Here is a 26577-nt window from a genome sequence, read left to right on the forward strand (position 1 = left end):
TATTTTTTTTAGCCAGGTCATTAGAATGACTCTTGCCAGTTTTTCTGAGTGATAAAAATCAGGGAGTACTTTTTGGAGATTGATTTTTTCCCCCCACTTACAGGAGCACTGTCATCAGACGTATTATTTTGGGTTCATTTAACTGAGAGCAGTAAATTAGTTTTGATGGTATGTTTAAATGTAAGTGGTGTTTATTGCAAGTACCTGAGATGAGATGTATTTAATTACTCAGTATTGTAAAAAGTCTACTTTTCCATAATTTCTAGTTTCGTACGTAACATTTTGATGGCAATCATCATTAAAATATTATAAAAATAAGAATACTTACAGCCACAGGGAACAAGATTCTCCAAAGGACACCGTTCATGTCACGGATATGGGTAACCAAACTCCACAGCAACTGCTGGCAGTGGCTCATGGGGTGGGGGAGAACATCTGCACACTTTGTGGTATGATTATTGGCACGCTGTTGTTATATGCATGATGTTGTGATCTCAGCTGTATGTAACGTCTTGATCTTGTGCATGAGCTTGTGTTCTTTGTGGCAGGTGACCACATTCTAGTAAAGGAATGTGCTGAAAACCATCTACTTACATTAAAGTTGTATTTCCCCTGCATGTACAAATTGTGTGTGTCGATTTTATTCCAATAGCAGTATTATAATACAGTAGTTTTACTTACCAACCAGCAAGCTATATTACTTGTGCTCCATTTTATATTAAAATGTTTTCTTGATATAGTTGTTTTTAAATTTAGAATCTGAAAAATTGGTAGTGAACATGGTTTAACTTTTAATAGGCTTATTTTTATTTGTGTAAATGTTTTTAAACAGTTTTTTTTTAATATCCTCATTGGGATTACATAAAAAAGTCCTTTTTCGTTAACTATGTAAACACATTTTTCCTGTATTCATATAGAAAGAAGGAGATGCATACGATTTTATGCATTTAAGATGTATTATGAAATAAATTTTGTTTGACCTATACTCATTTTAGATGGAATGAATATGCAAGTTATTTTCAAAATAACATTTTGTTGTTGGACCAGCTAAACTATAAACAGGAAATTTGTAGGCATCCTCCATTATAGAAAGGATCTCAGGAATTTATACTCAATTCTTTGGCATAGTATCTCAGATATACCCTGCTGACTTTTATACATCAACAAAATGACCATACACTATATATGACCAATATACAAATGATCATTACCATTACTTCATAGCACAGCAACAGTGGTGAAAAATAACCTGAACTTTTATTCTTAGGGATATAAAATCCTGATGAGTATTATTAGAATATACAGATAAGTATTTTCTAAATGTTATTCTTTGGGAATACATAGTTAAAAAGGGGCTCTCAAGTCTAATAAATTTGAAAACAGTATATTATAATTAATGAGCTTATTTATAGTATAAATTTTCAAAGCCTTTAATACATTATGCACATTGCGAATATCTAAGAGGAGGAATGTTATTTGCAGTATTATCCAATTTGTTTGACATAGTATTGCTTTCTATGGGAGTTGGGGGCAAGAACATTCCAGTGAACACACTTTGAAATAACCTAGTAAAGATTACCTGTGATCTTACTTTGTGTAAATAAATATTTTAGAATGGTTGAAATACCCTGTTATTCACCTACAGCTATCTGATGTAATGTCTTTTAAGAAAATCTGTGTGTGTGTGTATACACACATAAAATTGTTTTCTTTCCTTTGATAGTTTCTATTACAAAAAGAAAAAAAAAACTCAGAGAGTTGAGTTGTCTTGACAGACTGAGAGATTTTTTTCCATGTTCTATATTTTGATTGCCACCTAACTTGTTAAGAGAAATGTTTGGAAAATAAGAGTAGAACAATAAACCTGAAAGCAATATTGAACTCAAATAACTGCCTATACACATTGATATCAGTATCAGTTGCAAATAATTTTTTTAATCAAATCACATTAGGAACGTTATGTGTCAAATAAGAGAGCATTCATTGTTACATCCTTGGTATCTCATTCTTTACCCTAACTTTGTTAAATTTTAGTATCTCCTGCAACACAGGGGCATTCCTAGTGAAGGCTGACAGGCCACTAAGATACTTTTTAGTTTGGAAAATGTACTGCCTTTGAAGGTTTTATCCTTAGTTCTGTAGGTCTGGAAATTTGACTTTATCTTTCTACTGAAAGTAGATCAGTCTCTGGAGAATAAATTTATGTTATAGGCAGTAAAATATGAGCCAGGTTGACAGTAAGATGCAACATACTTCAAGCAATGCTTAACAGCATAAAGAAAGAGACAGATAAACTCAAACTTCTAATTCTTGGCTATTATATAAATGAAAATCTATCTAGGAATAATTGAGCCTTGCTGCTCCACTCAGCCTGCTCACATTTTATGATCTGCTTCTTGCAGTAGCCACTTCTCCCTGTGTCTATCAGCTAGGATGTTTTTGGCTAAAAAGAACAGAGAACTTAAACTAATAGTGACTTAAACCATTTACACTTATTTTCTTTGAAAGAGTCCCAGAGATGGGTATCCCAGTTAATTCAGTGATATAATGATCATATCATGGACCTTGGTGTGTTCACTTTTGCCCTCTCTTGATAGCAAGATGGCTATGACACCTCAAAATATTACATTTTCATGTGAATGCCCAGCACAAAGAACAAGAAAGCTTTCTCCTCATACTCCTTACACTTATTAGGAAAAAAAAACTTTTTCAGAACCTTCAGTGTACTTTTATTCATTTCTTATTAAATATAACTGCGTAATATGAATACCTCTAGATAGAGAATAGAATAGAAAGAATTATATGATTGGCTTAGACTTATGATTCAGCAACTGTAGCTAAGATGCTGGAAGCAATGGAAAGAGGGAAATGGCCTTTGGACAGGCATTCAAACATCTGCAACACTATTTTAACTAGATGACACAGTTGCAAAATATGTGATCCTGCCTCCCTTATTTCTAGTCTCTGGTGGGTCAGAGATCTTAGTACCCAAAGGTGGAAATATTGGCACCAGAGGTAAAACAATTTGAATTGGTAGCTGACACTAACTTCTTGCCATTTTAGGTCCTCCTGCCAAACAGCAAATAGAGAAAAAGGAAAAAAATAAAAGGCATTAGGGGAGGTAGTTATGCTGTGATTGAAGTAGTTAAGCCAAATTACCAGAGGGAAATAGTTACTACTACACATTGAGGAAAGGGAAAGGGATATAGGTGGAACTTAAGAGAGGTCTTAGAGTTCCTTCTAATATGACTGTATCCTATGGTAAAAGTAATTTCTTAAAAATCCATAGTAGGCCTGTATGGGCAAGGCTTAGATCCCATAACTTAAGACTTCTCACTAGATAAATCACCTCAACCAGCTGTGTGGCTGGCTGCATTCCTAGCCTCAAGAGTTGAGTATAGATTATTTAAGCTAGTCATGTTAATTCCATTCCCCTTGGCTTCCACGCCTCTATGTACTCTAGTTCTGACCCATGAAATTGGAGGAGACATGTGCAGAGAAAGATTTTTATTTATTTTTTTTTTGGTTTTAAAAAGAGCAAAGGGAAGTAGTACTGTCTGTGTATATGTGAGGATGTAATGACAAGACCACCTGCAGCCGTCTTGGAGCCATGAGAGATGTTAATAACACACCTGAGAACAGCAGATTGGAAAGAAAGAATTGGGGCTGTGATGCCATCTATGAGCCTAAGAACTTTGGATCCATATTAGTTTAGAATTACTTGTTATACAGGGTAATTTTATTTTTAAAGTAAATTTATCTCTTTACTTTTATTTTGAATTGGGGCTTCTATTGTTTGCAAACAAAACCTCCTGATGTATTATTACTATTGTTATTACCCAAAGATATAGCAGTTTGATAGGTAATCCTGAATGCAAATTTTTAAAATATTGCTAATTCTCACTAGCAAATTGACTCATCCACAAATTTGCTGTTGAAGATTTAACCAGAGCAAAAGGAGCTAGTTGACAATGAGAGGAGTTCCTCACCAAATATAACTTAACTAGCTACCGCTGTATATGAATTATTTGCCCATAAAAGCCAAAATGCTGAAGTTCATTATCAAAGATCTTTCCTCTTGATCAGCATTAGAGTCAAAGTGAAAAATTATGCCTCTCAGACACTGAGTACCATCCTCTGTCTAGACAAGTTAATACCTTGAAGCGACTGGTTACAACTCATCAAGTCATACTAAACTGGAGGTCATTTACTTTTTTGAGAGTAATGTAGTATGTTTGCATATGTATATATTGTATGTATTATGTATCTCTTTTTCATCTGATCCATCAGGTGATCTTATGGTTAAGAAGGCAACTTTATCCTGTGTCTATTAGGTCAACTTTAGTAAACCTTGCCCTAACCATATCCTTTCCTGGCCACCCTCCCTGTTGTCCCCTGTCTTCAGGAGTCCTTCTAACACATGGTTTAGAATCAGTTCACAGAGAAGATTTGTGGACTCAGAATAAACCTTTTAGAAGCTTCAAAGAGAAATTTCCTGGGCCATCTTCTAAACTTTATCTAAATGAAAAAGAGATTCAGGCCCTGGAATATTCCATAGTTTATTCCTCAAACTACCTGGTATATTTTGCTTTTGTTTTTTGTTTTTTTGTCAGTATCCTGTGGGAGATACTAATTTGCTCTCTCATTGAGTGTGAATTGTCTGGGGCAAAAATTACCAAAATTAGTTGACAATGTATTGATCTAGGACACATTTTTAAATTTCATATTTGAAAATGTGAAATGATAAAATGAACAAGAGTTTGTCTTCATTTGAATTTTACTAATTTAGATAAATGTACATAGAGACTTTGCAATGATGCATTAAGTATTTTAAGTACAGTTCAAAGAAATATGTTTGCCTTTTATTTCTTTATGTACTCTACCTGACTACCTTGATGCCTCTAAAACATTTTCCCTTATCTGATGTGACCATAGTTTTAGTAAAACTTGATATCACTTTCTAAATTTAAGTTCTCAGCTTTAATGTCCAAGGAGGTTGTTTGTTCTACATATCTTATATGAATTTAGCAATTGCTGTTATCAGTATCACAGTAGATGTCATTCTGAAATATGAGTGCTTTGTCAGAAATCCAAAGGATAATATTTCCTCAATTCTTGGATGTCATTAGTAGTAATAAGGCATCTACCAACTTCACTGCAGCTTTTGAAATATGAGAGTATGAAGGAAGCACTACATTAAATGCATTCTTAACCAACTAATTGTGGTATACACTTATCCTGAAGATTATGTAACATTTTCTTCTTTCATATCAAGTTTTTAGAGATATCTTTTTTTATAATGAAAAGTCTTAAGATTTCTATGAACCTCTTTTGGCCGTTAGCATTTAAATACAGCATCAGAGATATGCTAGTTTTGATTGTTTGGACTGGTGACTCTGACCTTTGAGAATTGATAATTTGGGGCATTTCAGAGTGCACTGTGATTATATCTGCCCTTCATATTTGGTCCAACTCATAGATTTGGAGGAGGGAGTTGTTTTTGTATTTTTCCCCTGATTATAGATTCAAGTATTCATTCAACAAATATTAAGTATCTCTACTATTTATAGTTATATGACTTTGACTTTGAGCAAGTTATTTAACTTTTCTACTTCAGCTTCCCCATCTCTAAAATAGGGACACGAATAGTATTAATACTTGTTCCATGGTGTTGTGAAAATTAAATAAGACATGTTACATGTTTAATGCCTCTACTTGCTTACCAAAATGTAGCTATTTTTATGTATTAGAGGCGCTACAATTTAAAATACCAAGAGCCACATGCTGCTCTAGGCCTTGGGGTTCTTCCTTTCCTGGAACTTTTAGATTCTGGTAGATAACTATTTGACATCTGATAATGGTCTTTCATGAAGTATGTATTGGTCACATCAGTATCTCCTAGCTGTGTTGATGATACCCTTTGCCTTTAATTGCATTTTCTCCATGTGATAAACAATCTTTTGCATATACAGTAACATTTCATTTCAGTGGTGCTGCTTAGTTTAATCTTTTTCAGACATTTTAAATAATAATTAGGGGTCCAAAATTATGTTATTAAAACATACCTTGTCTAAAATGGTGGTTAGATGAACAAATACTTTGATTACATGAGTAAGTGTACCCATGTGCTGACAGTGAAACTACCATTTAAATTCCAACTCACTTTGTCTACTATCAAGCCTTTGTAAGGTTTATTTTAAAATTATTTCAAAGCTGTTAAAATATATTTATAAATGTACATATTAGAATCTAAGTAATATGATAAAACTAGTTTTTATTTATTGGAGTTGTTAGTCATTTAAATAGATGTGTATACGCACATTGCAAATACAGAATTTTTGTGTGATTTTATAAAGAATTCTAAATTAGTTAATATCTAATGTGTCACTTTCTCATAAGTTTGACTTGTTATTAATCATAACCTAATTTTATGTCCATAATTTGAATAGAATGCTTTCTTTTTCTCATTTAGAGACAGGTTAGAGATACAAAGGGCTTTTCCAAGAAGCTTGACTCAGCTTTTTTCAATAATAATTACAATAATGATTGTTATATTTAATTATTAGTAGTAATTTATCATTTGTGAAGTGCCGCCTTATCTATCACCTTATTGCTTCATTCCAGTCACAAGTGTGGCTCTTTTGGGGGTTATTAGAACTCACAGATGTGGTTCTCTTTCTGTTTGAGGCTATTAGAACTAATTAATAGAAGCTTTTAACTATTTAAAACTTTAAGTGATGTAAATATTATTTTATTTGATGTCATTGCTTTCTCTCTCTTGAAAAATCAACAGAAAGGCTGGGTGTGGTGGCTCTCGCCTGTAATCCTAGCATTCTGGGAGGCCGAGGTGGTCAGATCGTTTGAGCTCAGGAATTTGAGACCAGCCTCAGCAAGAGCAAGACCCCTGTCTCTACTAAAAATGGAAAGAAATTATCTATAGGCTGGGCACAGTGGCTCACGCCTGTAATCCTAGCACTCTGAGAGGCAGAAGCAGGAGGGATCACTCAAGGTCAGAAGTTTGAAACCAGCCTGAGCAAGAGTGAGACCCCCGTCTCTACTAAAAAAAATAGAAAGAAATTAATTAGCCAACTAAAAATATATAGAAAAAATTAGCCGGGCATGGTGGCACATGCCTGTAGCCCCAGCTACTCGGGGGGCCAAGGCAGAAGGATTGTTTGAGCCCAGGAGTTGGAGGTTGCTGTGAGCTAGGCTGACGCCACGGCACTCTAACCCGGGCAACAGAGAGACTCTTTCTCGAAAAAAAAAATAAGCAGAAAGATCTATCCTATACATCCTCCCCATTTTCCTTGGACTTCACTAGAAGAGATTGTTCATTTTTATTTAGATTCTCCTTAAACTATCCCTTCTCTATGTGAGATTTTCTATTGATATGTTTTTGCTACAAATAATTTAAGGTATATTTGTGACTGTCCTTAGCAATTCCTCAGCATCTTGCACTGTAATGTCTTGAAAAGTCCTCCGTAAATTTTTCTAGGAAGCTAAAATCCTTGCCAATTCAGACAACTGTAAAGAAACTGATTTTATCTCTATCCCTTACTCAAAACTGACCATTGTGACTTTTCATTATCCTCCAGATAAAGTGTGATGTTATGATGTTATATTCATTTTGGTAACTATCAGAGGGAATTGGCTACAGGATCCTGGCACTTTCTGTTCTTTCCACAACTGTCACTTCTCCCACATGAGTGTCAACAATGTGTGCTCTGTCCTAACTAGGGAAGAGAGGAGGTTGAAATCTGTAGTTCAGATTGCAAACTGACATCAAAATGATCTTTACATTTCTTTCCTAATTTTCATTACCTGCCTTCCTCTTAGTTCTGTGTAACACAAAGCCTTCCAGTGACTAGTCTAGTTATGTGTACCTCAATAAGAAAAAAACTTATTACTCCAAAAAAAAAAAAAATCTTTCTACATAGGACCTTAAACTTTAAAAATCTGGGTGTAGTTTTTTTTTTTTTTGAGACAGAGTCTCGCTTTGTTGCCCAGGCTAGAGTGAGTGCCGTGGCATCAGCCTAGCTCACAGCAACCTCCAACTCCTGGGCTCAAGCAATCCTTCTGCCTTAGCCTCCGGAGTAGCTGGGACTACAGGCATGCACCACCATCCCCAGCTAATTTTTCCTATATATTTTTACTTGGCCAATTAATTTCTTTCCATTTTTTTAGTAGAGACGAATTCTCGCTCTTGCTCGGGCTGGTTTTGAACTCCTGACCTTGAGCAATCCTCCTGCTTCTGCCTCCCAGAGTGGTAGGATTATAGGCATGAGCCACCTTGCCCAGCCTGCTCAGGATTTTCTAGAAAGTTTCCCCTGCCCCACTTCTAGCCCCCGTGGTTTATTCCACACTAGCCTTCGTCCCCACATCTGCCCTGTTGCAGACATCTTAACAATTGCTACTGCTATTTTCAAACAAAACAATGATAATACTCACATTTGACCTGCAGAAGGCTACCTTCTGATGTGCTAATTATTTTTTACTATTCTGATGTAAAATTTTCATGACATATTGTATCTCTTAATTGTTCCATTACTTTTAATCTGAAATGTTACATTTTAATTTAAATTTCACTTGTTTAACCATGGTTATATGTATACTTGAAAATGAACATATCTGTCCTCATTAAGAAAAGTTTGAAATCTAGATTGAGCTATTTTTTTTATAATTAGCTAAGGATTATTATTTTTAAAAGTCTTCAAAATATCCTTTTAAAAAATTAAATGCAGGGTCCAGTTTGCTGTCTCTTATATAATGGTCCAAGGACAGGTTTATTACCTAGAAAGTAGTAGCCATGGTACTAGAGTTTACATTGCATACAAGGACAAATTTGAGTAAAACTAGCTAAATCAAAAATTTTTTTCAGTTACTAAGCTATTCTTTAGGAAAACAAATTAAGGGTACTCCCTAGTATGTGACAGTTTTGTATTATTGGTGATTTCTTTTACTCATAACCAGTTGTTACCTACTGTTTTTGCCAGGTGTCCATGCCAGTACCCAGTACTTTCAGGACCAGTAGTCAGTACTCTTTCATTTGGCTTTGCATGCCTGGTTTTCTGGAATTCACTGTGTTCCCAAATATACATTTATTGGTTCTGAACATATATATGATAGATTTTGCTTTACTTTCACATGAGATGGGATGAATTCACATTAACTTCACCTGGATTTTCACTGCTTTTTGGCACTCCTTTGGCTTGTTCCTAGTGGATTCACAATTACACCCTGCAACATTGCCGATAGAAACCATCACCACTTTGCTCAGTGTTCCTGGTTAACTCTCTGGTTTCCAACTCTCCCAGGTGGTTCTTCTCCCCAAGAAAGAAACCAAAACGTGCTCTGTTTTCTGCTTTTCGCATTCATAATATGCTTGTTTCTGAACCAGTCCTGCTATAATGCTGTTGTCTCCCAGGCTTAGAAAGCATTGCAAGCTCCAGGTGTATTTTCAATCCCTTTTCCTGCTCCCTTTTGGTCTGCTCTGCTGCTCCTGCAGCAGAATCTTTCTCCTGCACTTTAGTCTTTTCCTCTCCATTGATTGTCTCTTTTTTTGCTTTTTGGTCTTATGACACAAATAGGTCAAAATTAGCTTGAATAAAATTCATTCTCTTTTTGCCCTTCAATTTTATGATTTATTTTCTCCTCTTTTGTACTAATAAATGTTTTAAATGAATGGGCAGTACTCTCTTGAAAGTGAGCTTCTTAACTGAGCTCATTCCTTACTTTCTCACTTGGATATAAGCAGCCTCTACTGCTCTGTGGAAAGAGACCTACCTCCCAGTCACCAAATCCAGTGCCCTCTTTTCTCATTTTAGTCTCCTTGAGCTACCTGAAAGAAAAAGGAACCGTGTTCCCTTTGCTAGACACTTTCATATCTTCGCAATAGCCATCTAAGATTTTTATTGATTTGGAAACTGAGGTTCAGAAAGGTTGAGTGAATTGTTTATGTTCACGTCGCCATTAAGTGGCAGAACCATGGTTTGGTCCTTCTTCTGGAAATTATGCTTTTTCAACTATACTATGTAATTTCATTATGCATCTATTTTTCTTTAAATGTCAAAGGCTCTTGGCCTGTGGGACATTATCCTATTCTATTCTATCCTATACCTTTATTGATCATTCTTATTCAAGATATTTAATCTATATCTTCAGCCTTACTTTTTATATATCCTGTTACATTGCCAATTGCCTACCATGCCTTCTAGGTATTACTGTATCTGTCATCACCTAAAAATTCAACATTTATAAGACAAAACTCATTGTTTCCCTCAAATCAATATCCTCTAACTTTTTTTTCCTCTGTCAGTCATTTTTTTGTCAGTCATTTTCCTCTTCATCTAAGCTGGAAACATCAATTGTCTTTCACTTTTCCTTGTCTTGGCTTGATAGCCGGCATGTTTATCAAGTGCGCTCACTTCCAGTTTTCATACATGTAGTATATGAAGTGTTTTAAATACGTTTTTAGAATATATTTCCTTTCTATTTCTAGTGTGTCTCCATGTGTTCACACCTGGACAGTTGTAGTAGCCCACCATCTATTTTTTCTTCCATTATTCCTCTTTGTATTACTGTCACATTCACATTGCAAGCCGTTGCTTCATGAGGTTAAAAAGCCTCTGGAGGCTTTCGGTTACACATAGGTTGGAGAATAGACTTCTTACCCTAAAATTCAGCACTGTTTCTACCACAGTCTACTTCCAGACTTATTCTCAAACCCAAGATAGTTCCCCCTCTTTCTTGAAAATAGGCTGTTTTTTAATCTTTTATGACTTTTGCTCATATAATACAGTATTAACTGCAACATTGCTTGCCAGTGTTCCCCTCATTCAGAGCTACCTAACCCCCTTCTGTTCCTTCCAAGTCTAATCTCTTTCAGGAAACCTCATCCAAATGTTTTGTCCCATAGTGTTTTTTTCCTTTCATTGAGCTACCTAAATGCTTATTTTTCATATTCATTCATTTAGCCCTTACTTGACTGCCTTGTATCATTGTACATGTGTGTATTCTAGTTATTCATGTACCTGTCTCATCACCACAGATAAACTTTAAATTTTCTTAGGGTAAAATTCTATCTCATACTACTCAGTGTCTATCACTGAACACCTTGAATATGGTACCTTGTTTTCGTATATTTTTAAATGAAGATGTAGACAATTTTATGTATATTTTTATTTAATGTTTTTTAAAAGTTTTTAAAACAGATACGTGTATATGTAAATATCTACAGATATACATGTATCTATTTTACAAACTAGTCTTTGGGTATTCATCTTTATATGTACATATAAAATTAAATGGATACTTTTTAAAAAATCAAATTACCAAGAAATTGATAATTTGTAGCATGAACATTACTTACAAGTTTACCATTTTTCCAAAGAAATATGAGGCCTAATGTCTATTTTCATTATAAGAGTTTTATTTACCCCATTGTAACTTTTCCTTTAAAACTGTTTTTTTCAATAAAAACTATTTTGGGTAATAGTTTTCCTTTCACCTCAAAAGACCTTATTTTTGTGCTGAGAAGCCAGCCCATTTATAGGACTGACACCATCATGACTTATCTGAGAGTTATCAGACAAAAATGGCTTAGAATTCTCCCCACATGAAAAAAAAAAAGAATTACACCGTAATTGCAACAATTTAGATCATTCCAAAAGTTGAACAGAGTTTACATTAGGGAGTTAAAATTTATATAGGTAAAATAGTCAAATTAAAGTAGTTAGTAGTAAGTTTGAGGGTTAAATTTATTTTGAAAATGGAGGGAAAAATTGAATCAAGCAAATGATAAACTATTGGTCCTTGAACAACTCAGCCATAGTTATAAGCATGCCCTTCCTTATGGGGTGGTAACCTGCCTGCCTGTAACTGACGCTCACTGACTACATTCCCACACTCTTCAGAATAGGGGTTCCTAACCTGCAGTCCTGAGATGGGCTTCAGGCAGTTGATTGATATGTTTTTAAATGTGTATGTGCATTGTTCTGGGAAGAAGTTCTATAGCTTTCTTCATACTCAAAGGGGCCTTTGACCCAAAAAGGAGCTTAACATCTTCACTAGAACTACTCACAAGGTTTATTCCTTTTTTCTTGTGACACAACCTTTCAGATGTCTTAAAGTCTTAATCTTTTCTTCTTGCCTAAATATCTTCTTCTTTGGTCTAATACCCCTATGTCCTTCAACTCTTTCTTACATAATATGAACTCTATGCCTCATAAAATGTGACATCCAAAATTGGAAACCTTTTGTTGTGAGTCATGTAGACTATACTGGGCTGCAAACTTTTTTTTCCAGGATCCTATGTCTGTAACACTAGAGACTGATGATTGCCTGTGAGACCCCACACAGATGTGTGTGTGTGCATGTACACACTGCTGAGAATTCTAGTCTTTACTGATCACTAAGACGCTGTGTGGGCTAGGGCTCTCTCTGTACCATTCTCCTAAAACTTAATTAAAAAACAAAAATGCTTATACCACTTATTAAGCAAATTTACAGTTATTCAACAGATCTTATGCCATGGTACATTTTTGTATTTCATTGTTACATAAAAAGACGGAAATTCAGATGATTGCCAGCTTGCTTATTAGAGACAATTATAATCTGGTCCCATGCCTTTTTCTATCTGTCATTCCTTTACCATTCACTCAGGTAGACCTTCTAAAGTAATCTTCCTTTCCAGAGGAAGCCCAGGCCTGAAATCAATGCCTCCTTTCCTCATAAAACCAACAGAGTTAACTTATTGCAAGCTGTGGTACCAGTTTTCAGGATTGGACTTAAAACTTGTGTACGTGCCAACTCCTATATATTTAATTGATTTTGGAAAACTCAGATAATATATTAAATTCTCAAAATGTGTGCTTCATGAAAGAGAAAATGGCCAACAGTATATTTTTATGATGCTTACATGATGTAAATACTAATGTTAATTTATAACTAGGTAGCATCAAATGATATTAAAATGGCATAAATCATATAATTAGAGAATTATACTCCATTTGATGAATCATATTAGTGGGTTTATTTTGCATAATTTTTAAAAAATAGATTAGAATTAGTTTTACATCCCTTAAATATTGATTTAAGCATGAATAAATCTATTAAATGATACTTAATTGGCATTCCTTTGTCTTTAAATCATTTCATTTACAATTAAACACTGGAAATAATTCTGAAACATTATCCTTTTCAACTGAAGAATCTTGGAAGCAATGAAGCCTGACTTAACTTTTGCTAAGCAATTAAATATACAGTCAACTCTCGATTATTCAAACGAATGGAGGAAAGGATAGAACAAGCATTAATATTTCTCTAGTTCCTGCCCCCTCAGACAATTCCTGAGAGCCTGATTTCGAACAAATTTTTTGGCTTTCCTTCTTGATCATACCTTTGCTAGCCATTGTCTACAGAAGTCAGTCTGAAATATGGCTTAGAATTGAGTTGACAAGAAAGCTTATGTTATTAAACTCAGCTTTTCTTAATGTACATTTTTAAAATCAGTGCATTAGCATTGCTTTTATTCTATTAAAATTCACATGAAAACTTGATAATGTTGCTGTTGGGATATTATCCTGATGGCTCATAAAGTTAGTTCTATATAAAAAGTCTTATTTTTGAATTATAATTTATAGGTATTTATAACCTTTCAAAAGCATTACCTAGGCCGGGCGCTGTGGCTCACGCCTGTAATCCTAGCTCTTGGGAGGCCGAGGCGGGCGGATTGCTCAAGGTCAGGAGTTCAAAACCAGCCTGAGCAAGAGCGAGACCCCGTCTCTACTATAAATAGAAAGAAATTAATTGGCCAACTGATATATATATATAAAAATTAGCCGGGCATGGTGGCGCATGCCTGTAGTCCCAGCTACTCGGGAGGCTGAGGCAGGAGGATTGCTTGAGCCCAGGAGTTTGAGGTTGCTGTGAGCTAGGCTGACGCCACGGCACTCACTCTAGCCTGGACAACAAAGCGAGACTCTGTCTCAAAAAAAAAAAAAAAAAAAAAAAAAAGCATTACCTTATAGTACAAATTACTTTAAATTTTTTTTAATATAGAAATTTTATGAGAAAGTTTTATCTTGAAGAGTTTTTCATAGAAATTCTTTCAACTTTTTAAATTCTTAATGTGTGCAGTATTTCTGAGTACTATGTGTTTGTAAAGTAAAGAAATGCCAAAGGAATTTATGTATGAAAACAGTGTGTTGCATGTATATAATACGTCATTTTCTCTACCAATTAGCTGCACACAATGTGCTAGTATCCAGACATAAGCATTCATGGGAATGCATGTATCTGGATAACTGCAAGTTGAAATAAACACACCTGCCTTTTATTTCAATAACTGCACATTCAAATCCACCTAAGACATTTGTTTGAATGTGACCTTCATATATGTGAGAGAACACTGGTCTCAGCATTTGGTTTTTTTGTTGATGTTTTGTTGTTGGTGGTTTAAATCTAAAATAGGTACAAATTTATGGGTAATGCTTCTCTGGAAAACTTTGCATGCAGAGAAAAGGAAATTCAGAGATAAATCCTGTGAAACACATTGAAATCGTTTTGTCTTATGATGTTTTGCCCTCAGTGGGTATTGTAACTAGGTTTTTGAAATGCAGCAATGCTTACAGCCAGAGTAGTACTACCTATAAACCAGCCTGGAGCCACTTTAAGTTAAATAATTTAATTATTTTTCTTTCCAGAACAAAATTGTTAGGCTTTTATTTGGATTTTTTTTTCCTTAAGCAGTTATTTCCTTAAAGTATACTACAACGTACATCTGAACTTTAAGAAATCATATTTTCTATTAGACAGGGGAAATGTTTGCTACAAAGGCTTATTTTAAAGTCTGTATTGTGATTTCTTCCACAGCTGTCCTCCCCCAATTAGGCTGCATTTCTGTATAGTTAGTTTTATCTGACATGAGCCAAAAAATTAAATTAAGATTTCTTTAGGAGTCTTAACTTTGAATTTCCTACTTTTCATTGCATGTAAACTGTCAACCACAAATGATAGTTTTTGTTCAAGTTCTAGCTTGTATTTTGCATGATAAAGCTACATAAAGGCTATTAATGCTGGAAAGAATTTATAGCTATTGTTCTGCTATTGCCTAATTGTTAAAATTTATAAATAGTGATTTTATTTATGTAGACTTGTCTTTCTGCCTTAGGGAGTGAACTACTTTATGTCCAAGGGTATCCTAGATGATTCACCAAAGGAAATAGCAAAGTTTATCTTCTGTACAAGAACACTAAATTGGAAAAAACTGAGAATCTATCTTGATGAAAGGTAAAAATAATAATGATTAAGTTTTCATCAAAAATGAGTTGAGTAATGCTTTTGATTAGTTTAGTGCTACTTTAACAATTAATACTACATAGTGATCATCTAGTTGCAAAATTGAGTAAAGACAGGGAAAAGAGTCTTGTACCTTATATATTATTATTAGTAGTAGTAGCAGTAGTATTTTGGTGAGCTTTAACTTAATGATGAAGAAGTAGCTATTGTAAAAGTAAAAGCAAGTTCATCTACACACAAAATGGAAACCCAACATCTTTGTAATAGCAAAACAAAATCAAATATTTTCAGGAAATTGCAGCCCTGACTTTTGCTGAATAAATAGCTATAATTTAAGTGTTTAGGTAACTAAATGTTCTGAATCCTGAAATTATTCATATACAAACCTAATACACAGACAAATTATTGTCATAAACCCATAGATTCTAGGGATATGTATATACTTGCATATAGACTACATAGAAGTATCACATACAAGTTTGAAAATTTTGAAAATGCAATATTTAGTAGTACGTTTTACACAAATAGAGATGATGGTCAATATGCAGTTCTGATTTGATAATCATTCACTTGTACTTTTTAATTCTGGTTATTAATGGACATAAAAATATCAGGACAACATTTTGATGTGACATCGCCAACTTAAAATTTTTAAAAATATATAGATCTTGTATGGCTCAAAAATATGTTTGCCATTCATTGTAATTCTCAAGCTTTTTTATTTCTCAGGGTTTTTCAACAATAATTTGCAAACATTCATTATATTCCAGAAATTTTACTAGAGTAGGAGTACTTAGATGATTAAGATATAATTCCTGTCTTTTAGGAGTTTACGGTCCAGCATACTGGTGATTGAAAGAAATCTCTTAAGATGTGTCATTAACTCTTTATGTTGGCTAAAAGTGCCAGATACCCAGTGATCAGCAGGGTTGTTTTTTTTTTTTTTTAATAAAGAACTAGATCTTTTTGTAAATATTTTAGACTTTGCAGGCCATATGATCTCTGTCACTGCCATTTATAACTCGGCCATTGTGTTGTGAAAACAGACATAGACAGTACATAAACAAATTAGTGTGGTTGTATTCTTATAAAACTTTAGTTGTAAAAACAGCTGGCCACATTGGCCCACTAGCAAGTGTGACTATATATTAGAATGCTATTGATTTTTTTTAAGTTATATATGCACACATACACATATACAAATATTTATACAACAGTAAATAACCTAAATGTGTATCAATAGGATTTTTGCATCCATAAGGTAGGATGCTATGGAGCCATTACGAAGAATGAAGTGGATGTAGGTGTAGATGTAGAAAGCAGTCCATAATATACTATGTGCAAAAAGCAGAAGCAAATTCTAAAACAATATACAGGGTGTCCCAAAAGTCTCCATACATAGGGAAAATGGGAAATTATGGCTAAATGTACCTTGATTTACAAAATATTCATTATAAACTTTTATAGTCATACAAAGGAAAAATTTTATAGTCATATAAAAAAATCAGTGACAACTTTTGGGACATGCTGTATAATATATATAGGCATTTTTAAAATTCTGTGTTAAGTAGTTGTTATCTCCAAAGATGTAGATTGGTGTGGTAGGTGAAGACTTTTGTTACTTTCATAATTAAAAAAATAAAGAAATCCATTGCTATTTGGATTCAGCTAAGAAACTGTTCTTCTTTAATACTACAATTTTTTTTCATTTTATAAGTAGAATTACTTAAACAAAGTTTTACCTTGTTTTATTTTGTTGTAACCTATTCATGAAAGATTTCAAAATTGTTTAATTTCTTAAATGATCATACTTAGATTTTTTTTAATTTTAAAAATTATACTTTTATAGGATTAGCTGATCTGGTAATCAGTAATAAAATATTTGTATCTAAAAATGACAATATTTGATTTTTCTTACCACTTTTTTCTCATAGAGAAAATTTGACTAAAGCTGTGCCTTTTTTTCATCCTACAGGAGAGATGTCTTGGATGACCTTGTAACACTGCATAATTTTAGAAATCAGTTCTTGCCAAATGCACTGAGAGAATTTTTTCGTCATATCCATGCCCCTGAAGAGCGTGGGGAGTATCTTGAAACTCTTATAACTAAGTTCTCACATAGATTCTGTGCTTGTAACCCTGATTTAATGCGAGAACTTGGCCTTAGTCCTGGTAAGAATATGTATAGTACATTATTTCCTCTCCCTGCCCCACCTCCAGGTAAAAACAGTAGTATATGACATATCTTTCTGACTGTGGGTAAAAATGTTCCCAATAATTACAAATACTAATTTTACTGCTTATAGCAGGACATCCTTTATGTGAGATTAGAAGTAATACTTTAGTTTGTCATAGCTATTTTATATATATAATGAATATGCTGTTTTAGGAAGCAAGTTAGACTTCGCTACATAAATTCTTTAAAATTACGCTTGTTTGAGTATTGGATATTTTTACTAGTCTAATTGAAAACTTAGATTACTTTTAAGGATTTTAATCCATGAGTTGCATAGGTAACACTATTTTTCTACTAAAATTTGTTTTTAATACAACTTATTTTCATTGTGTGCATATATATCTGTGTATTTATGTGTGTTATATAGCCTGAGCCTCCTTCGTACTTCACATTTTTTTGATACAGCTTTACTTACCTCTTCATATCAAAAGTTTTATTGTGCTTATCTTACTAAGCAGAGATTACAAAACATTTACCAATCGTATGAAATTTGTTGAGCATGCTTTATAAGATATAATGCTTAATTTAGCTTTCTTAAGACTGCAGGATTCTGAAATATAAGTACCATGGTAGTAAAGTATCATGACGTGTTAATATTAAACATGAAATAGTATCCTGAGCATATATAAAATTTTGTCACATGGTGCTGAGGTATAATAGTTTTCTCCCTAAAGCTTTACTTTTGAAATTAATATATAAATTCCATGGACCTTTAAAATATATATCTCAAATGAGAATATCAATTTAATCTTTCGAGTTATTTGTCTATATTTTTTTAATCTTTTTTTTTCTTTTTTCTTTTTTTTTTTTTTTTTTTTGAGAAGGATCTTGCTCTGTTGCCTCGGCTAGAGTGCAGTGGCATCATCACAGCTCACTGCAACCTCAAACTTCTGCCTTGGCTTCCCAGAGTGCTAGGATTACAGTCATAAGCTACTGTGGCCCAGCCTATATTTTATTTTCTAGTACCAAGTTAATATGTTTTCCTTTCATTTAAGATGCTTACAAATTAAATTATTTGTAAAAGCATTCTATGTAAATAAATATGTTGCCTTTTTTTTTAGAATGGGGAGATAAATATGCTGACAATACCAATGTATTTTTATGGATAGTTGAATAAAAATATCACAGTTGAAAGGAAAGATGAAAATAAAGCAAATTCATTCTGAAATTTAAATCTGGAATGAATTTTTACTATAATATGAAGCCATAAATTATTCTAAAGTTCCTTAGAATTGAAGAAAATACCTGTTGAATTGGTATTCAGTTAGGGTGGCATCCGTCTCAGTTTGCCTGAGACTCAGGAGTTTCCCAGGATGCCAGACTTTCTATGCTAAGCTAGGAAAAGCCCAAAGAGGGACAAGTTGATCATACTATGTTTAGTTATTAGCTAATCCTGATCTTTTGAAATTGTAAACATTTTTGCCTTATATACCTTTGGAATCATATTTTTTAAACCAGCTAATAATTTGAAGTGTTTTTTTTTTTTTTCCTTTCAGATGCTGTTTATGTACTGTGCTACTCTTTGATTCTACTTTCCATTGACCTCAGTAGCCCTCATGTGAAGAATAAAATGTCAAAAAGAGAATTTATTCGAAATACCCGTCGCGCTGCTCAAAACATTAGTGAAGATTTTGTAGGGCACCTTTATGACAACATCTACCTTATTGGCCATGTGGCTGCATAAAAGCACAATTGCTAAGACTTCAACTTTTGACTTTAGACTAATGCTGCCCAAGGACTTATTTATCAAATATGAAGGTTACATCAGTGCTGGTCATTCTAGACTGTGTATACAATCAAGCTTGAGTGTACAACACATTTTTCTTTTGCTATTTTCTTTTTTAGTAATTTTCTTGGGGAACTAAATAATTTTGCAGAATTTTTCCTTATTTTGCCTATCATGTTTTGCACAAAGCAGAGCCACTGTCTGACACAACTGTTAAGGAATGTTAAACTGAATTATACTCTAAAAGGTGGTGTATTTGTGCATTAGATTTGCCTGAAAAACTTTACCCATTTTCATTCTTTTTAAAAATACCATGTAATGTGTACATATTTAACTAAAGAGATTTATACTCATAATTATTTTATTGTAATGGTTCTAACTAAAGTTTTTCCTTTTCTCTCAAACTGAGTTCTGAAATTTATTTGATTCTGATCTGAGATTATTATCTTCATAAAAGTTGGATCTGACTTCAGATAGAAACCAAGAGTCTTGATTTGTTATATTACTATGCAAAACCATCACTTATTTTATAATATAAATATATCACTTGATTTTTCATTTTTAAAACTTCTGGGTTAGGTAAGTCTCAAGTCCAATAAACCATTTAGGATTTTTTTAAAAGGTCAAAATTTAAGATTTACACTCATAAGAACTAAATAAAATATTATTGTCACTCTGATAAATTTTTGCTTCCTTATATCTGATGGGATTAGTCAAACTTTACCATTTTCCTAACCTTGATGAGCTCTGTTCATAATCCACTGAGAAGGGGATATTGTGAATGATAGTAACACTCTTTATTTATTCAGATAGTAAATATTTGTCAAGGGCCTTCCATGCGCTAAGCACTGTGCTAGGTACCGGACGTGGGCTCTTGCCTTCACAGATGATACATGCCTGGGTAATGAAAGGAAAAATACTACTTAATGGAAAGCAAATATATGAAGTATATCTTAATTGACAATTACTAATTAAAATATACAGCATTGGAATGATAGAGAACCATGTATTTATACGATGAGTTAAAAGTTTACCTCTAGGTAAAAGCATAAGCTTTGGAAGATGACAGTATGTGATGGGTAGAGCAGCTATTAATAGTTTAGGGGAAGGTCACTGGGGGGAGTAGAAACTCCTCACTAGAGGTGTGGAATCCTGGCTTCCTTCCAGATCTCACCCTAAGTCAACAGTGGTTGTTAATATTACAACTGGAATGATGTGCTACAGATTTTTTCTAGGGCAAGGCATAAAATAATCAAACAATTTTTCAATGTCAAGGAGACTTTTAGACTGATACTAAATAACTTCTAAGATTCTGAAGCAAATATCTAAATAATTTTTATGTGTGTAATTTCAAATGCCATGACAAAATAATTCTAATTTTTAGCTTTAAAACTAATTTATTAAATTTTACAAGATAAAGGGTGGTGATAACGTATTTACTATTGATACTATTTTCCAGCAATTGGCACCTTGCCTTCTCTGTCTACCTCCTTCAGTCTTTTCTTTGTTTTTTTCCAGACCTCTCTCTCTTACCATCACTTTCTCTCTGCCTCTCTGTCTTAGCTTGTCTATCTCTTTTCCTTTTTTTTTTTTGCATCCTTGATTTTCAAAATACTTTTCCTTTTTACTGTTTTATTTTTCCCCTTGACCCGATAATAACTGTAGATTGGCAACATTCTTTTTTCTAACATTTTCTTATGGAAATTTTCAAACATATAGAAAAGCTGAAATATTTTATAGAAAATGTCTGTATACTCACTACCTAGATTCTGCAATTACAATTTTTTACTGTATTTTACTGTATTTTTAAATATCACATATTTATTGATCCCTTTATCAATCAACCTATCTTATTATTTTGCTACAAGTCAAGTTCCAGACATTAGTATACTTCCTTAAGTAAGTATACTAGTTACTAGTAAGTTACTAGTAAGTTACATTAGTATACTTCCTTAAGTAAGTATACTAGTTACTAGTAAGTTACATTAGTATACTTCCTTAAGTAAGTAAAAACTTAAGCTTTCATATTAATTAGAGATCAGGGGGTTTTTTTAGGGTTTTTTTTTCTTTAAGGTAAAATTTACATTCAGTGAAACTCATAAATCTTATGTCTACTAATCAGTGAGTCTTCACAAGTGCATATACCCGTGCAGACCAAACCCATATCAAAGTTTACAACTGTACACAGCCTATTTACAGTTAATGTTGTACCACTTCTCATAAAACATAGAAACCTTATAACCATATAGGTCCCTTTACCCTACCCACCATCTGTTATCTTATAGCTGTTATATATATTGCATATGACATCAGTTATAAACTCTATAATATTTTTCTTTGAACAGGAAAATAAATTAAGAAAAAATATTTTATATTCACCCAGATTATCATTCTGAGGCTCATATTCCTGAAAATCCAAGTTTCCTTATAGTATCATCCCTTTCAAACTGCAAGACTTTTTGTTTAGCATCTATAGGTCAGGTCTGCTGGAAATCATCATAATTTTATCTGAAAATGTTTTTGTTTTGTTTTCCTTTCGAAGAAATATTTTTTCTGAATATATAATTCTGGGTTAACATTTCCCCCCCTTTGGGAATTCTCAGCACAGCATTTAAAGATGCTGTCTCCTTACCTCCATTGTTTCCAGTGAGAAGCCAGTAGAGTCCAAATTGTTTTTCCTTTGTATAATGTCACTTTCCTCTGAGTGCTTTTTTTCCATCAAATATTTTTTTCAGCTTCATTTTCTCTTTCCTTTTGGGACTGCATTTATACATATGCTAGACATTTTGGTATTGTCTCACAGGTTTTTGAGGCTCTATAGATTTTTTTAAATCGTTTTCTCTGTTTTTTCTTTAATTGGATTTTTTTTTCTTGATCTGTGTTCCAATTCACTGACTCTTCTGTAATAATTCTCTTAAGCCAATTCAGTGAACTTTTTCCTTTCAATTACTATGTTTTTTAATTGTAGAAATTCCATTTACTTTTTATCATTTATATTCCTGTGCTGAAAATTCATATCTTTTCATCCATTACAAGCACATATTTCCTTATGTCCTTGAGGATAGTTATAATAGCTGCTTTAAAATACTTGTCTGTTCATTTCAGTATTCTAGATCATCTCAATGTCAGTCTTTTGAGAGTTGGTTTTCCTGTTTCTTCATATGTTGAGTAATTAAGATTGTGTCCTTAACATGGCAAATAAAATGATGTGGAAACCCTGAGTTCTGATATGTTTCTACAAAGACTTTTTTTTTTAAAGCAGGCAGTTAGCTTGGCTGAACTCCTAATTGCAAGCTTCGTTTCACCCTGCAGTTGGTGGCAGGTCAGATTTCATTCAGTTCAGCCTTTAACCTGCCTGCTGTGCTTAAAATCTTTTCTGTATAAACAAGCTTCAGGAGACTGGTCACAAGTATTTGGGGCTCTCTCTCTGGTTCTTTCCTTATCAGGATTTCAGTCTGAATTTTCCATCATTGCCCCAAACTCTGTCCTGTGGTTCTTCAAGCCAGCAAAACTCAATGGAATTCAAGCAGGGAGGAGGGGATGTATGGAAACCTACCTAATGGGTACAATGAACACTATCTGAGTGATGGACACATTTTTAACCCTGACTCAAGCATTACAAAAGTGATCCATGTAACTAAAAATATTTGTACCCCTGTAATACTTTGAAATAAGAAAATAAAATTCAATTAAATTTTAAAATCTATAGGCTCCACATGATGCAGAGTGGGTATTACCCGTAAACTAAGAGCTATAAAAGCAGGAAACTCACACAATGATACTCCAATCTTCCAAGTGTTCTCTCCTCTGTAGTGTCAGCCTGCTTTTGGTTGCTTTCCATTATTTTCAAATGGCTGATTTTTATATTTTTTCCAGAGTTTGTAGTTTTATCTGTTGGCAAGGGTTTGGTCTGAAAGAAGTACTTGGCTAACACTTGAAGTAGATCCCTCTCCAGTAAGGTAGTATTCTTTTTTATTATATTAATACTACCTCCTATGATTACTGAGTAGATGTTTGTTCCTGGTTAATTTTAAAACTAGGTGACTAAGAATTTTTACCATGTTGCATCTATGTAAAACCTTAATAATAAACATTTACTAAATGTTTAGTAAATTAGCAATTCAGTGTTTCTCAGTGGGGGTCCTACTGCCCTTGGGGGGAAGGATATTATTCACTGTGGGAGACTGCACCACCGCGCAGCATAGCCTGGATTTTGCCTGCTAGGTGCCAGTAGGATCCTCCGGTTATTATGACATGAAAATATGGTCCCCACATATTTCCAAGTGCCTGCGGGGGAGACAAGTCACCTGACATTGAGAACTATTGCATCTTCTTTCAGATTTAACAATTTCATCTTTCTAAAACATAAATCTCCTGATGACAATCTATTTAAAGTGTTTCAGTGTTTCCCTTGTCCTACAAAATAACTGTAGCCTCCTTAGCATGATATATAAGACCTTTCACAAAATGGCCTCACCTTATCTTTAAAGCTTCATCTCCTACAACCTTCCTCAACTGTGGTCAGGTCTTTCTTTGCCTTTTACAAGCTTCCTTTCTTCTTCTGATACCCTTTTCCCCCTCTGGATCCAAAGTTCCCCTACTAATCATCTAAGATCCATCTCAAATGTAATTTCTATATAAAAGCTCTCAAAGACTACTTCCATCATACATACCACTTGTGTTCATTGTGTCTTCCTCTGTAAACCATAGCACTTTGTGCAGATCTTTGCTTTAATAATTACACTGTAATTTTCTACATGTCTAGTTCCTTCATTGAGGATTATTAATACTTCCAGCCTGTTATGTTCTGTTGTAAACCTGAACTAGGGAAGTGGCAGAGGGCTTGGAGGGGAGGAAGGCATTTTAAAAACTCTGGAGATTGATAGGATTTGGTGACTTTGCAGAAAGGTTCAAGGGTCTAGTTGTTCTGTTATCAAAAGTAGTTACTAGGAGAAGCAACCAGTGAAATGAAATGGAAAAGATAATAATTCCAAGTTTTGTAACTTGAAAGTGTTATTAGACCATTGATTGACTATAGTGAGAGAATAGGACTAGAGTTGGAAAAAATGGGAGCTAGATATGTAAGTTGGTGTTGGGTCGTATTGGTTTGTAAAGTATGTAACACTAATAACATGGAAAAAGATAAATCCTCAAGGGAGTAAGTTATATAAGAAGTAATCAGGAATCAGCATTTTAAGGCTGGATAGAGAAAAGTCAGAAAAAGAGTGTTCATCAGAACTGTAGAAGGATCAGAGAAGAATGGTATCCAAAGAGCTAAGGAAGAATTTCAAGAAGGAAGCTGAACTTTATGTTTGCTGAAAACCAAGTAAGTAGTTTTTCCCAACTGTACTCGCCTTTTTGAGTCAACCTTTTCCACTTGAGACTGAATTCTTTGAGGGTAGAAAATCACAGTACTGGTAATGGCTTTATACTGTCACTAGATAAATACTCTCTTACCTGATACGTAATCTGAGCTCCACTGAAACCCACAAAAGTACTTACGGTTCACTGCAACTCAGGCCTGTGTAGACCCTCTTTCTCCAGTAAGGGCTGTACTGTTTCAAGCCCAGAACTTACAATACCAACTGGGCACTGCTAGTGAATCTTTCCTATACACAGTCACCAGTTATGTTCTCTAAGACATAGGTCACAATTTGAAAGATAAAGAAGAAGTGACAAGAAGAAAGAAAGACGGAAATGAAGGAAGGAGGAAAGCAGAAAGAAAAGAAAGGAAAGGGGGAAAATGCTTAACAAATTTTAGAACTCCCTCCAAATATGTCATCAGCAGCATTTTTCCTGAGTACATTCTGTTAAAACGAACACTCTCTAATCTTGATGAACCCTATATTTTCATACTTCCATTCATTTGCTTTGTTTTCTCTTCTGAAATGCTATTAACTGTCGCCCATGTTTACCTTTTGAATGTTATTTGTCCTTCCAAATTCTCTCAGATTCTTTCACCTTCAGGACAACTTTCTCAATTTTTGCAGGTAGAAATTTTATTTTTATATTTCCCTCACTACCTAACACATTAGCCGAGAGCACTTTCTCAATGAATCCAATTGAATTCTTTTAGCTCTGGTTCAGTTTCTATATAAGCATATAGAAAGACGGCTGTACTATTTCCCCCTTAAAAAAATATGTCTAGACCTTTCAGTGTACACAATTTAGAAATCAGAATATATTAGTTAGCTTTTTAAAAATACAAAGACAAATTCAGCCTATGTATTATTCTAGACATAAACTCATCCCTCTGGGACTTCTAATTTTAAATATATGGATCAATCACGCCTACTTTAAGATTGTCTACCTTTTCTTAAACTTTAATAAGAGTTCATCATTGATCTTGTTCTGTTAGTCTTTTACAATTTTGACAATATTATGAATATGGTGCTCAATGAGAGTAAGCGTATTGAGAAGTCTTTTTCTTTTTTTTTTCTTTTTTTATTATTTTTTATTTTTTTTCTTTATTACCAGCCATCTGAATATGAGAAGTCTTAATATTTAAAGTAACAGCCTGTTTATTCTAATTGAAATGTGTTTTCCTGTGTCTAAAGTGAACTTTTTCTTATATATTACTATTAGTAACACAACTGCCTACAGTTTCTTTTCAAGCATTCTTAAGTGAATACGTTGTCTTCTAGGAAGCCGCCTTAAGAAAATAATCCAAAATAGGGAAAAGGCAATATGCACATCCTTAATCGCATCATTGTTTTTAAAGGGGGGGGGTGGAAATGAAAACACTGGAATTCTAACAAATAGCCAATGAATATTTGAGTACATACTGTGTACCAGACACTATGCCAAGCACTGGTCAAGAAGACTAAAATACACCGGCATGATGTATTATTTGGAAGCAACGATGTTTATGGGTAGCCTGGGAAACTACTTATGCTAAATATTTAGAAGTATGTAAAATTGTACATATATGTATATTGTACATATGTATATGCACACACATTACTATGTAAAATAAAGCAAAAGCCTATAAATAGAGACTGGAATAAAATAAATACTATGGATAATGGATTTTTTTCCTTATTTCCTCCTTAATCTTATTAAGGATCATACATTTTAGATAGAAAAAAACTCATCAAAGTATTCAGAAAATAAAAATAAACAATATCCCTAATTTACCTAATACAATGTTCCCTCAGAATGTTTCCATGTATTTTTGTTCAAAATGTGTTTTATTTTTAAAAGACACTTGGTTGATCTGTTAAATCATATCTGGACAAATGTTTTGTTTTCAAGCTTAGAAAAGTGGATTGTTTTGTTTTATTTTTGTCTAATCAAATTAAAGACCAACAAGAGAAAG

General features: G+C 33.6%; 1 protein-coding gene across 1 annotated transcript in view; it reads left to right on the top strand.

Moving 5' to 3' along the window:
* FBXO8 (F-box protein 8) overlaps window positions 1-26284 on the top strand; it is a 53190-nt gene extending 26906 nt beyond the window's left edge. The window contains exons 4-6 of the mRNA XM_012770691.3: window positions 15170-15288; window positions 17273-17469; window positions 19030-26284. Of these exons, the coding sequence (XP_012626145.1) occupies window positions 15170-15288; window positions 17273-17469; window positions 19030-19217 (504 nt within the window). The 3' untranslated portion in view covers window positions 19218-26284. The remainder of the gene's footprint in view (window positions 1-15169; window positions 15289-17272; window positions 17470-19029) is intronic.
* The last annotated feature ends 293 nt before the right edge of the window (window positions 26285-26577 follow it).

The sequence above is a fragment of the Microcebus murinus genome, chromosome 15 (genome assembly GCF_040939455.1).
Source record: "Microcebus murinus isolate Inina chromosome 15, M.murinus_Inina_mat1.0, whole genome shotgun sequence".
Lineage (NCBI taxonomy): Eukaryota > Metazoa > Chordata > Mammalia > Primates > Cheirogaleidae > Microcebus > Microcebus murinus.